This window comes from Hyperoodon ampullatus (genome assembly GCF_949752795.1).
Source record: "Hyperoodon ampullatus genome assembly, chromosome: 18".
Classification (NCBI taxonomy): Eukaryota; Metazoa; Chordata; class Mammalia; order Artiodactyla; family Ziphiidae; genus Hyperoodon; species Hyperoodon ampullatus.
In genome coordinates, this window is record NC_136931.1 from 19,776,711 (window position 1) to 19,790,655 (window position 13,945).

At 41.3% G+C, this 13,945-nt stretch overlaps 1 protein-coding gene across 5 annotated transcripts in view; it reads right to left on the reverse strand.

Moving 5' to 3' along the window:
- Window positions 1-10,352: 10,352 nt before the first annotated feature.
- The window catches only part of CBFB (core-binding factor subunit beta), a gene marked incomplete at both ends in the record, with an annotated part of 60,744 nt that continues 57,151 nt past the window's right edge, over window positions 10,353-13,945 (reverse strand). For 4 of the 5 annotated variants that reach the window (XM_079722889.1, XM_079722888.1, XM_079722887.1 and 1 more), the window contains one exon: window positions 10,364-10,432. In XM_079722889.1, coding sequence (XP_079579015.1) covers window positions 10,364-10,432 — 69 coding nt within the window. Of the gene's footprint in view, window positions 10,433-13,945 lie in introns of all 5 variants that reach the window. The other variant, XM_079722885.1, reaches the window with a different exon arrangement.

Here is a 13,945-nt window from a genome sequence, read left to right on the forward strand (position 1 = left end):
TGGTTCGGCTCGCCGGGGCGGCCTCCCTGCGGCAGTGCGGACGGGACCGGAGCTGAAGAAACAAAGCAGCAGGTGACCCACCGCCCCCGCCGACCCGCGGCAGCCCTGCTCTCCACCTCTACCCGGTCGCCAGCGCTACCGGCCCAACACCACACCGCACCTGACCTCACCTCACCTCACCGGCAGCAGCCTTGGGCAGCGGCGGCAGCAGGACCGTCTGCGGCAAAAGTGGCGTGCTGGGCCGTAAAGTGTGGCAGAGGCGGGGCGAAGGCGGGATTTCAATCGCGGGGGAGGAGCTAAGGCGGAGTCACTCAGGCGCAAACTCCGGATAGGCTGCTGCGACAGTCCGGGCGAAGGCAGAGAGAGGCCTCAGAGTACCATCCGGAAGTGCTGGCGCTCTTGGAACGAGGAGCACCATACTCCGTGAACCCCTACATCTGCACACCACACCGCACACGTTTCACACAAGGATGTGTGAACCACGCAATACATGCATGTGACATGGCTGTACAGCACCTGTCTGCCGTCTCTGCATGTACGGCCCACTCACAGTCACTGGGCGCAAAAGGCGAGTTCCGAGGGCGCACCACCTGAGGTCCAGCGGGGAGGGAGGACACGGAGTCTCAAAGCCCAAGACGCGCCAGCGCCCTGGCACTCCCGGTTGGTGCCGAGACTGACGGCGGCCGCAGCTGCCTCTGGTTGAACAGGAATGATTCCTTCTCGCTGCGGCCCCTGGGGCTCGGGTCGAACTCAAAGCAAGCGAGGAGTGGGCTCGAGAATGTGTGTAGGGGCGGGGCGGGGGGCAGTTGGGGGAGAGGACTAGGGTAGAGGGGAGGAGCTAAGCCCGACCTCTTGGCTGAGTACCTTCAGCTGTGCGCAGCCCCCAGGGCAGCAGCTCAGACTCCGCCAGAGCCGGCTTTACCGCCAACGCTGTGTGGTTTTGACCAAACCGCTGGTACTCTTTGTGCCTCAGTTGCCTCATTTACAAGTCGGGAGTAGGGGGTCCTTTAGCCTGTTCAGCCTGAGCTATTGGCCCATGCCCTGGGACACTCTAAAACTGAAAGACAACCAGGCTTCTTCTGGAGCTGACCCTTGGTGAATGCAGCCTCCGGATTCTCACAACCACCCTGAGACGCAAGATTGGTTATAATCTCACTTTACAGGCGGGAAAAAAAATGAGGCCCAGATTGGCTAAAGGCCTTGTGGACCTAGGCGGTAGAACTCAAATTCTTTGCATTACATTGCCCCGGGAGAAAGGTTTTCAGCAGGGGAGAGAGTGACATGCTAAATTCTTAAACTGGCTTGATAGGAGTGTAACATGGAAGGCTCTATCAAAACTTGGCCACTGCTACTGGCAGTGGTTAAGAATCCGCCTGCCAATACAGGGGACACGGGTTCGATCCCTGGTCCAGGAAGATCCCACATGCCCCGGAGCAACTAAGCTGGTGTGCCACAACTACTGAGCCTATGCTCTAGAGCTCGTGAGCCACAACTACTGAGCCCACGAGCCACAACTACTGAAGCCCGTGCACCTAGAGCTGGTGCTCCATGACAAGATAAGCCACTGCAATAAGTCCGTGCACCACAATGAAGAGTAGCCCCGCTCGCTGCAACTAGAGAAAGCCAGTGCACAACAAAGAAGACCCAATGCAGCCAAAAATAAATAAATAAATAAATAAATAAATAAATAAATAAATAAATAAATAAATAAAATTTAAAAGCAAACAGAAAAACATGGAGGGACTTCCCTGGTGGTCCAGTGGGTAAGACTTCGTGCTCCTGATGAAGGGGGCCCAGGTTCGATCCCTGGTCAGGGAACTAGATCCCACAGGCATGCGGCAACTAAGAAGTCTGCATGCCACAACTAAGAGCCCGCATGCCACAACTAAGACCCAGTGCAGCCAAAATAAATAAATAAAATAAATATTGAAAGACAAACAAATACGGAGAAGGATGTTCATTTGCAGAATCCTATGCCAAAATAATAGAACTGAGTCACTAAGATGTCCATCAGTAGGAAAGTGGCTAACTAAACTGATATATATGTATAATAGGATCCATTTTAAAAAATGAAGTGTATCTCTATATGCTGATGTGGAAGGAGCTCCAAGAGAAAAAAGTCAGGTGCAAAATTGTATAGTATTACCCATTTTTTCCCTGTAAAAACAGAAATAAAAGAAAAATTGGCCTTAGGGCTTCCCTGGCAGTCCAGTGGTTAAGACTCCTCCATGCTTCCATTGCAGGGGGGCACGGGTTCCATCCCGGGTCGGGGAACTAAGATTCTGTATGCTGTGTGCACAGTGCAGCCAAAAAACTAACTAAATAAAATAAAATAGAACATTGGCCATACCGTAAAAGGGAGAACATTTCTTGAAAGATTAAACAAAAAATTATCAATAATACCGAATACAGGGAAAGAGGCAGGGGCAAGCGATCAGGGGGACATTTACCTCTTACAATGCGTGGCAAGCATTAAAGATGTGTTTAGGAAAGATTAGTTGGGCAGCTGGCCTGGAGAAAAACATAAGGTTGGTGGGGAGTAATCTTAGTCAATTTGGAATGTCTGAATTTAACTCAAATCCAACTAGACTAGGAATGGTTCTTCTATTTAAAAAACACTTGGAGGGACTTATTTCCGGTGGACAAAGAAGGGTGTAAGGAAGGAGAAAGAGAAAGCCACACACTATGGATAACAACATGATGATGAAATAAAATCCATATTTTATGGCAAGACAAGAAAAATTTAAACATAAAATTTGGGCCTCCTCCCTCCCCTTTAGTATGTGTTATGCACCTGCATTAACCAGACCTTCTTAGGAGATAACATTCCTTCTTAATCTCATCAAGGGTCACAACTCCTTGAGATAACCTTTCTTCTTAATCTTGTAAGGGGCCATGATGACCCATGACCCACTACTCACCTGGTATGCATGATCTGGATTGTGTAAACTGTCAATAGTATGTCATTTAATGTATGGCCCTCTGTCTCAAAAACTTATATAACTGTGCTTTGACCTCTAACGGGTGGAAGAGTTCTCAGGGCTTTCTGAGAGGCAGTTCCCACGTTATAATCCTCAATTTGTCTTGAATAAAATTTTCTATTTCTTTCTTGAATCGACTGATTAAATTTTTCATCAACAGTGAAAAGGAGTTTTAGTTTGGAAAACCCAAGAAAGAGGAAGAACAAGGTTGGGGAGGCCCCTAAGAATCTCCTTATTGGGATAATAGACAGGTTTCTGTGCACAATGTCAGTCAACTACAAATGGTTATATTAGCTCATTGTGCTATCCCAAGCCATTGACTTAAGTGTGATCCACCCAGGTTTTTGTCAGGGGTAGGAGTGACAGCTTTGGGACAGTAGTCTGGGAGGAGGCCAGAGTCCAGAGCCTGAGACACAGAGCAGAAGCAGGAGGTGTCTCAGGGGAGTAGGACAACTTGGGAGAATGTCAGCAACTGCTGTTCCCCCAAACTGAGGATGCGGATGTTCAGAAATATTGAACTGGCTGTTGATGAACTGCTAAGACCTTCAGGGGAGCACAGGTAGTCATCGAGGTGGTCCAAGTCAGATATGCAGGAACAGCCTCAGGTCAGAGTATAGTGAGTGATTAAGTACATGGACTGGGAATTTGAATCCCAGTTCTGTCCTTTAATAGTTTTATGCCTTGGGCAATTTACTTAATTTCTCCATGCCTTAGTTTCCTCATTTGTAAAATGACCAAAACTTCACAGATTTGTTAGGAGAACTGCAATTATAAGAGTGTCTGAGTTATGGTAAAAGCTTTGTGTGTAACTAAAAATTAAAAAAAAAAATCTAGTAGTGGGCCTTCCCTGGTGGTCCAGTGGTTAAGACTCCGCACTTCCACTGCCGGGGGCACGGGTTCGATCCCTGGTTGGGGAACTAAGATCCTGCATGCTGTGCGGCATGGCCAAAAAAAGAAATAAATAATAAAAAATTTTAAAAATGAATTGTTTTTAAAAAAACCTACAGAGCTGTTAATTAAAAAAAAAATCTGGTAGTGACAGAGAACTGATGGAATCCATTGGCAGGATCTACAGATTGGATGTAGACGATGACAGAGAAAAAGAGTCAGGGATAAAAACACAGGTTTCCAGCTTTGGGTAGCTGGATGGATGGTGGTGTCAAGATAGGAAAGTAGCTGGGGGAACTGACACTGGAGGCTGGAAGGATGCTAATCCTTTTGTTAAAACTGTCACATGTGGTAATTTAGGAGGCAGGAAATGTACCAAGTTTGAAGCCCTAGCTGAAGAGCTTGGAAAGCAGAATCTTAGTACCATGATTACTAATTGCTTGTATTTATCAAGGTTAAAAAAAAACCCAACAAAAAACCAGGGATGGGGCCATGGGTCATGGAAAGCGATGAATTGGGGAGTCTCTCCCAATCAGCCTTACAAAGAACACTCCCCTCTCAGAGTAGGGGGCCTTCAAATGTTCTCCCTAATGACATTTCATAACTGTCATTTCATAAAAGACCAATGACTTGATTCTTCCCTTTCTGAATGGAAGTGTTTCCTGCAGTTTTCCTGTCCCTATTTCACCACTGTATATTGGCTGTGTGGGTAGATAACCACATATCACAGAATTTTAGTTCAATAACTGATCAGCTGGGAGTTTTACGTTGTCTCCCATGACAGATATATTTTGTTGAGGGCAAGAAGTAAAATTAAATATTTAATAATTCAAAGGGTGGCCTGTGATAGTCATTGGAGCTATTCACAAATATTCTCTTTCCTGGGCAAAAGGTAGGATTGTGGTTTTCTGCCCAGATGAAGCTGGGCATGGCCTTGTGATTTGCTAGGTCCAATGAAATGTAAACAGAAGTCTCATGTGTCAATTTCAGGTGACAGTTTTAGAAGTCAGTGCCCCTTTCATTACACTATTTTCTTGGCTCTGTCACATGGCTGGCAATGTTCCAGTGATGTCTCTGTCAGCCTAGGTCAATCACTGATGGGTATTTAACAAATAAGAGATAAGTCTTTAAGCCAATAAAATTTGGGGGGTTTTAGGCAACACAACCAGCCTATCCAGATAAGAGAAACAGGGGAAAATTGCCAGTTATGTCTCCTGTACTTTTTTCTCCAGCTCAAAGTGTTTCCATGCCCACTAAGCTACCCTTAATCTCCCTACTGGGTCACCATATGATCAGTGGGCCTGACTTGCTGCCTCTAGTCTTGTTCTATCAACCAAAATGAGCTTTATCAACCACCCATTCCCTCAAACTCCCAACCCCTCAGTGGCTTCCTGCTTGCCCTAGGGAATTGTCCAGACACTTTAACATGGCTGGAAAAGCCCATCCAGCACCGCTTGTGACCCTCACCCAGGCCCCTGCTGACCCTTTCAGATTTGTCTCACTGCGGCAGCGCCCCCTCCACTCCATGGTCCAGTCGTACTCAACTGCGCCTAGATTCTCAAACTTGCCATGTTACTGTAATACTTTCGTCACCTTCTCAATGCTGGAATAATGTTTGCCATCTTTCAGATGTCAGCTCAGATGTCTCAAGGAAGCCTTTTCTTGAGCACCCAGACCAAGTTAGATGTGCCCCGTAACAGCCACAACTTCCAGTACAACTTAAAACAATACTGCTTTTGATTGAGCCAGACTGTAGGTTCCGTGAGGGCAGAGACAGTGTCTCTTTAGGGCACTGGATATATACATTTTTTCTCCTAAATGATCCTAGGAGGTAAAATAATCATACTTTGTTTTAATCTCTTTTTTTAAACAGTGATAGTAAGCCTCTTTTTTTTTTTTTTTTTTTTGTGGTACGCGGGCCTCTCACTGCTGTGGCCTCTCCCGTTGCGGAGCACAGGCTCCGGACACACAGGCTCAGCGGCCATGGCTCACGGGCCCAGCCGCTCCGCGGCATGTGGGATCCTCCCAGACCAGGGCACGAACCCGTGTCCCCTGCATTGGCAGGTGGACTCTCAACCACTGCACCACCAGGGAAGCTCAATATATATTTTTAAAAACATTTTTCCTTTTGGTTGTATGATCTGTCCTTTGCCCACTTACAATCCTAATATTGATGTAAGCCAATACATGCAATTTAAAATTTTCTACTAGCCACATTAAAAAGGAAAAAGGTAGTTAATTTTAATGTATTTTATTTAACCCAATATAACCCAGTATATAAAAATATTTTAACATGTAATCAAAATTTAAAATTAAATCTTTTTTTCTTTGTATTAGATCTTTGATATTTAGTATTTTACACTAATAGTGCATCTCAACCTGGACACAAAATTTTCAAAGGCTAACATGAAATGTAGTCCTCCCAAAACAAAGTTTTAACAGAAAAATATTTAACACTGCCTCAGTTTTTAAATTAAAACATAAATTCAGGGCTTCCTTGGTGGCGCAGTGGTTGAGAGTCCGCCTGCCGATGCAGGGGACGTGGGTTCGTGCCCCGGTCCGGGAAGATCCCACATGCCGCGGAACGGCTGGGCCCGTGAGCCATGGCCACTGAATCTGCGCATCCGGAGCCTGTGCTCCGCAACGGGAGAGGCCACAATAGTGAGAGGCCCGCATACCGCAAAAAAAAAAAAAAAAAAAAGGATGAAGCTTAATAACTCCTCTCTTTCAGTGTGGGCCTAACCCAGCAACTCACTTCTAACATAATGGAATATGGCAGCCCAAGATTAGGTTATTAAGATGTGGCTCTGGACTTCCCTGGTGGCACAGTGGTTAGGAATCCGCTTGCCAATGCAGGGGACATGGGTTAGAGCCCTGGTCCAGGAAGATCCCACATGCCACGAAGCAACTAAGCCCGTGTGCCACGACTACTGAGCCTGCGCTCTAGAGCCTGTGAGCCACAACTACTGAGTCCACGTGCCGCAACTACTGGAGCCCGTGCGCCTAGAGCCCGAGTTCCGAAACAAGAGAAGCTACTGCAATGAGAAGCCCGCGCACCACAACCGAGAAGCCCCGCTCGCCACAACTATAGAAAGTCCGCATGCAGCAACAAAGACCCAACGCAGCCAAAAAAAAAAAAAAAAGATGTGGCTTTCATCTTAGGCATGCACTCTTCCTTGGATCACTTGCTCTGGGAAAGCCACCTGCCAAGTCATGAGCTGCCCTATGGAGACACCCACGTGCCAAGGAAGGAGTTCTTCATCCCCAGCACCTAGCAAGGAATCAAGGGCTTACACCCAATGGCCTGTGAGAAACTGAGGCTTGTCAATGGCCACATGAGTGGGCTTGGAAGGGGATCCTTCAGCCACAATTAAGCCTTGAGATGACGATAGCTCAGGTTGACAATCTGACTCGAACTTCAGGAGAGACCCTGGATCAGACCACTGGGCTTAGCTTCTTCCAGATTTCTGACCCACAGAAACTGTGGGATGATGTTTACTGTTTTAAGCTGCTAAGTTTTGGGGCAATGTGTTATGTAGCGATGGATAATCCACACAATGGCTTATAGCTTGAAAAAGCTCCCCAGTGCCAAATGAGGCATAAATCAAGTAAGATATTTCTTTTTCCAGGTAGCCCCAAACTAACATATCCAAATACCTGTTTCTAGAGGTGATATACTTATTGAAACCATGATGCTACTGCTCAAATACTTTTTGAAATTAACCCTCAGAGTATGAATCTTATTCTTTGGAATTCTGCTTCATGGTACCAACTCAGCATTTAAAGGTATTTGTTATTTGCAATAAGTCTGGTAGTGAATAAGTAAATTTTTCCTTATGGATCAAGCTTAGGACATACTTCTAGAGTAAAAGGCTTAATTTTCTGATGTAGGAAAATGCCAAGGAAAGTCCTAAGAATGTCTGAAATGACACCAGCACAATCAAATTGAGTGCATATTCCTAAAATGAATAGTTTGAAAGATGGTAGTTATTTGGATGTGTAATTTTTGGAATTCTTCCTTCCCTCCAAGGTCACTACTCTATAGTCATACCTCATAGGATGGGTAAATCAAGGCAGATTTTTTGAAAACTATAATATACACTGGGAAATTAGTATTCTTTGTGTTACATACATTAAAGATTTTCTTTGGAATTAACAGAAATGACCACTAGATGCCACTGCTGTTGGTGGTGATTTTTATTTTAAGGTTCAAAAGCAGAATGCAAGAACAGCTCAGAAACAAAATCAACTTTTATGTCATAATGAACACCAGAACAGAAATTGTTGGATTATGTTAATAAAGAGCCAAAAAGCCAGAAGTTCACTACACAGAAGTTTATTGTGAAAGTAAATTAAACATACAAACACACAATATGGCTAATGGTGACAAAAGCAATCTGGTGGCTTAAGGCAAGTTTTAATGAGGATGAATTTAGAAAAGATGATGCAATGATGTAATTTTGTTTAAATATAGATTATGGAAAAATATCAAATTGTACCAATAACTTAAAAAAAAGCAGTTTTCAAAGCCTGCACTTTTGGAGAAAAAGGGCTCATGATCTTAATGCCAGCATTAAGACAGATGGAAGCAGCACAATGCTAAATGACAGTATGTACAGAAGGATGGCAACATGAACATTTAATAACATTTGATCTTAGTTACTGGTGGACTGAAAGCCCTTAGCTAGAAACAATAGAGAAAAATGTGCCATCATCATGTTATTAGAAGAGAAAAAATTTAAGTGCAGAAGTCAAAAACCAAGGAGCTCTGTGATAAAGTAACCTTAAAACAGCACTGTAAGGACCACTTAAAAGGTGATTCCCTCAGGGGAAATTAGGGCACTGAGTGTGTAAACATGTGAGCTGCACAACACCAAATACCAACCAAATTCATTCATAGTACTTAGTTACACAAGATCAGCATGGTCTTTTATGATGCATTATTGTTTATAACAATTTAAACACACTCCTTTACCATGCATGACTTCAAATATATAACAAATATTTTTATTCTGAGATACAGGATATTTTATGAATTATAAGACCTATATACAATGAAAGTCACACCTCCCTTATCAGTCAAGTATACATATATGTTTTAAATGCAATGACCTTATTCAGACTTCAGTTCATTTTCTGAATTGACCATGTCAGTTTTTCAAACTCTTTAAAATAATGCCATTCTATTTTGATAAAATACATTTTTTCAAAAATTCAGAAATGTAGTAACATTTAATGAATGTGACCATGAAAAATATTTGTGAGGTGCCAAAAGACTTAGCACTTTTTTCCAGTCTTGTATTAAAAAAAAAAAGTTGCAATCAATTTGATAGTGAGCCTATTTTAAAAATATTCTTATACTAATTCATCTCAAAAGGTTCTATTAATAGTCCTTTTGGAAAATACCATATATATAACCTGTGAATTTTTTTCCAGAATAATTAATGGAAGAAAATGTATCCTCTGCACAGATGTACATTTTCTCTCTAAGACTAATCTTTCATCACCCAGAATTGTTTTTACAAAAGCATGCATTATAAAATACACATAAAAGCAGCTATCTTAAACATGATTTTAATACATTACCTTTGTAGCTGATTCATCACTGTCTCCAGTTTAATATGCTGTTACATACATGAAGAAGCTCCAGTATCCCTTTTCTGATTGACTTAAAAAAAAAATCCCTGAATAAAACAGAAGCCAGCCTGTGACTTCTTTAGGCATTTCAGTAGAATATAATCATCTATGGAGAATATCTCCACACAAACTCATGAATACAGAACGGAGTCTAAAACAGATCTGGGGCAGACCAGAGTTAATACCAATTAAAATTTTTTATGTTTAAAAAGGAAAGAAAAGGAGCTGATTATCAACATTTAAAAGGATACTGCAACTTTAACAACTGTAAACTTTGTGTTAGAAGGTGTGGCAGACAGCTCTATGCTACTAGGTTTTTAGCTTGTAAATAATGCAAACCATCAGCAGTTTTAAAATGCCATAGACTATAAGAACACAGAAGCAAACAGGGGAAACAAAACAAAAAAACCAAGAACATTTATCTAAAATGAAGCTGTATAACCAACACATCTAAAATTAAAAAAAAAAATAGAGCAACTGATTAGGGGAAAAAACCCTCTGATAAAAATTTTAATTTCTTGACCTGTTCTAAAATGACATGAACTTTTAAATTAAAATGGTGGAAAAAAAGAGCTTTACAAGTGGATAGTTTCAACTCACTAAAATAATGTCAACAAGGTCAGCTTGCATAGAGGAAAATTTCAAATAATTACTGGCTACATGCATACAAAATTAGAAATGCAGGTATTATATCATAGTGCAAAACCATGGCAGTTGTGATGTCTTGTTACTGCCTAAGGTTGAGAAATAGACCGTAGTACCTCCAGTTATCACAGTTTCTGGTCTTTTAATCAATTATTTCTGCAGACTAGAAATGAATATGTAAAGATGAGGGGGCACATCTTTTGTGCCACTAATTAGCGAAGTTTGAGGTCATCACCACCACCTAAACTGGATCCAGGACTAGGGTCTTGTTGTCTTCTTGCCTGCAAAGACAAAATCATAATTTAGGGTTAAAACGTGTTTTGAAAATCAAAGTGCTAACAAATAAATGTTACAGTAGCCCATAAGAAAAGTTTGCAATTAAAAAAATTTTCAGCCAGTATCTCCACATGTAAGAAGAAAAAGAACAATTTAGATTATGTATGAAATATTTTGTTAAAGTTTCCTTAAAAACCAAGAATAAAAAATCTCATTATATTCAAAAGAGCATTATCAAAATATGTACTGTGGATAAAAGAGCAACAAACCTACATTTATAGCTTTGGGAATAAAGGGTTTAACTTGAACACATGATCCAATCACCTTAGAAGCAAACTTTCCCATTTTCCCTTTTAATACTAGCTGACATTTTACACACTACTATATATAAAACAGATAACAAACAAGAACCTACTGTATAGCACAGGGAACTATACTCAGTATTTTGTAATAACCTATAAGGGAAAAGTATACATATACATACATATATATATATATATCTGAATCACTGTGCTGTATACCTGAAATTAACACATTGTAAATCAACTGTATCTGCATGTACTTGTCCAGTTTTCCCAGCACCATTTATTGAAGAGGCTGTCTTGTCTCCATTGTATATTCTTGCCTCCTCTGTCATAGATTAGGTGACCACAGGTGTGTGGGTTTACCTCTGGGCTTTCTTACCTGTACCATTGATCCATATTTCTGTTTTTGTGCCAGTACCATATATTGTCTTGATTACTGAAGCTTTGTGGTATAGTCTGAAGTTGGGGAGCCTGATTCCTCCAACTCCATTTTTCTTTCTCAAGCTTGCTTTGGCTATTTGGGGTCTTTTGTGTTTCCATATAAATTGTATAATTTTTTGTTCTAATTCTGTGGAAAATGACATTGGTAACTTGATAGGGATTGCACTGAACCTGTAGATTGCTTTGGGTAGTATAGTCATTTTCACAATATTGGTTATTCCAATCCGCGTGGTATATTTCTCCACCTGTTTATGTCATCTTTGATTTCTTTCATCAGTGTTCTATAGTTTTCTGAGTACAGGTCTTTTGTCTCCTCAGGTAGGTTTATTCCTAGGTATTTTATCCTTTTTGTTGTGATGGTAAATGGGATTGTTTCCTTAATTTCTCTTTCTGATCTTTTGTTGTTAGTGTATAGGAATGCCAGAGATTTCTGTGCATTAATTTTGTATCCTGCAACCTTACCAAATTCATTGATTAGTTCTAGTAGTTTTCTGATGGCATCTTTAGGATTTTCTATGTATAGTATCATGTCATCAGCAAACAGTGACAGTTTTATTTCCTCTTTTCCAATTTGTATTCCTTTTATTTCTTTTTCTTCTCTGATTGCTGTGGCTAGGACTTCCAATACTACGTTGAATAACAGTGGTGAGAGTGGGTATCCTTGTCTTGTTCCTGATTTTAGAGGAAAAGCTTTCAGTTTTTCACCATTGAGAATGATGTTTGCTGTGGGTTTGTCATCTATGGCCTTTATTATGTTGAGGTAGGTTCCCTCTATGCTCACTTTCTGGAGAGTTTTTAACATAAATCGGTGTTGAATTTTGTCAAAAGCTTTTTCTGCATCTATTGAGATGATCATATGGTTTTTATTCTTTAATTTGTTAATATGGTGTATCACATTGATTGTTTTGCGTATACTGAAGAATCCTTGCATCCCTGGGATAAATCCCACTTGATCATGTTGTATAATCTTTTTAATGTGTTGTTGGATTCTGTTTGCTAGTATTTTGAGGAAATTAGAACACTCCCTAACACCATACACAAAAATAAACTCAAAATGGATTAAAGTCCTAAATGTAAGACCAGACACTAAAACTCTTAGAGGAAAACATAGGAAAAAACACCCTTTGACATAAATCACAGCAAGATCTTTTATGACCCACTGACTAGTGTAATGAAAATAAAAACAAAAATAAGTGAATTGGACCTAATTAAACTTAAAAGCTTTTGCACAGCAAAGGAAACCATAAACAAGACAAAAGACAATCCACAGAATGGGAGAAAATATTTGCAAACGAAGCAACAAAGGATTAATCTCCAAAATATACCAACAGCTCATGTATCTCAATATCAAAAAAACAAACAACCCAATCAAAAAATGGGCAGAAGAGCTAAACAGACATTTCAGCAAAGAAGACATACAGATGGGCAAGAGACAATGAAAAGATGCTCACCAGCACTAATTATTAGAGAAATGCAAATCAAAACTACAATGAGGTATCACCTCACACCAGTCAGAATGGCCATCATCAGAAAATCTACACACAATAAATGCTAGAGAGGGTGCAGAGAAAAGGGAACCCTCTTGCACTGTTGGTGGGAATGTAAATTGACACAGCCACTGTGGAGAACAGTATGTTGGTTCCTTAAAAAGCTAAAAATAGAATTATCATATGACCCAGCAATCCCACTACTGGACATATACCCAGAGAAAACCATAATTCAAAAAGACACATACAGGGCTTCCCTGGTGGCGCAGTGGTTAAGAATCTGCCTGCCCATGCAGGGGACACGGGTTCGAGCCCTGGTCTGGGAAGATCCCACATGCTGTGTAGCAACTAAGCCTGTGCGCCACAACTACTAAGCCTGTGCTCTAGAGCCTGCGGGCCACAACTACTGAGCTCGTGTGCCACAACTACTGAAGCCCGCAAACCTAGAGCCTGTGCTCCGCAACAAGAGAAGCCACCGCAATGAGAAGCCCGCACACCGCAACGAAGAGTAGCCCCTGCTCGCCACAACTAGAGAAAGCCCGCATGCAGCAATGAAGACCCAACACAGTGGGAAAAAAAAAAAAAAAGACACATATACCCCAATGTTCATTGCAGCACTATTTATAATAGCCAGGACATGGAAACAAACTAAATGTCCACCAACAGATGAATGGATAAAGAAGATGTGGTACGTAGATACAATGGAATATTACTCAGCCATAAAAAGAAATGAAATTGGGTCATTTGTAGAGATGTGGATGGACCTAGGGTCTGTCATACAGAGTGAAGCAAGACAGAAAGAGAAAAACAAATATCATATATTAATGCATATATGTGGAATCTAGAAAAATGGTACAGATGAACCTATTTGCAGGGCAGGAATAGAGAGGCAGATGTAGAGAACGGATGTGTGGACACAGGGTGGGAAGGGGAAGGTGGGATGAATTGGGAGATTAGGTTTGACATAAATACACTACCAGGTGTAAAACAGATAGCTGGCGGGAACCTGCTGTATAGCACAGGGAGCTCAGCTCGGTGCTCTGTGATGGCCTAGTTGGGTGGCATGGTGGGGGGAAAGCAGGTACAGGAGGGAGGGGATGTGTGTATGCATATGGCTGATTCACTTTGCTGTGCGGCAGAAACTAATGCAACGTTGTAAAGCAATTATACTCCAAAAAAAAAAATTATTGTGAGACAACCAGAAAAAAAAAAAAGTTAACAAAGGAATTCCAATACCAGATTAGGAAACTGATAGTTACCAAATGTTATTTTTTCCAATAAACAA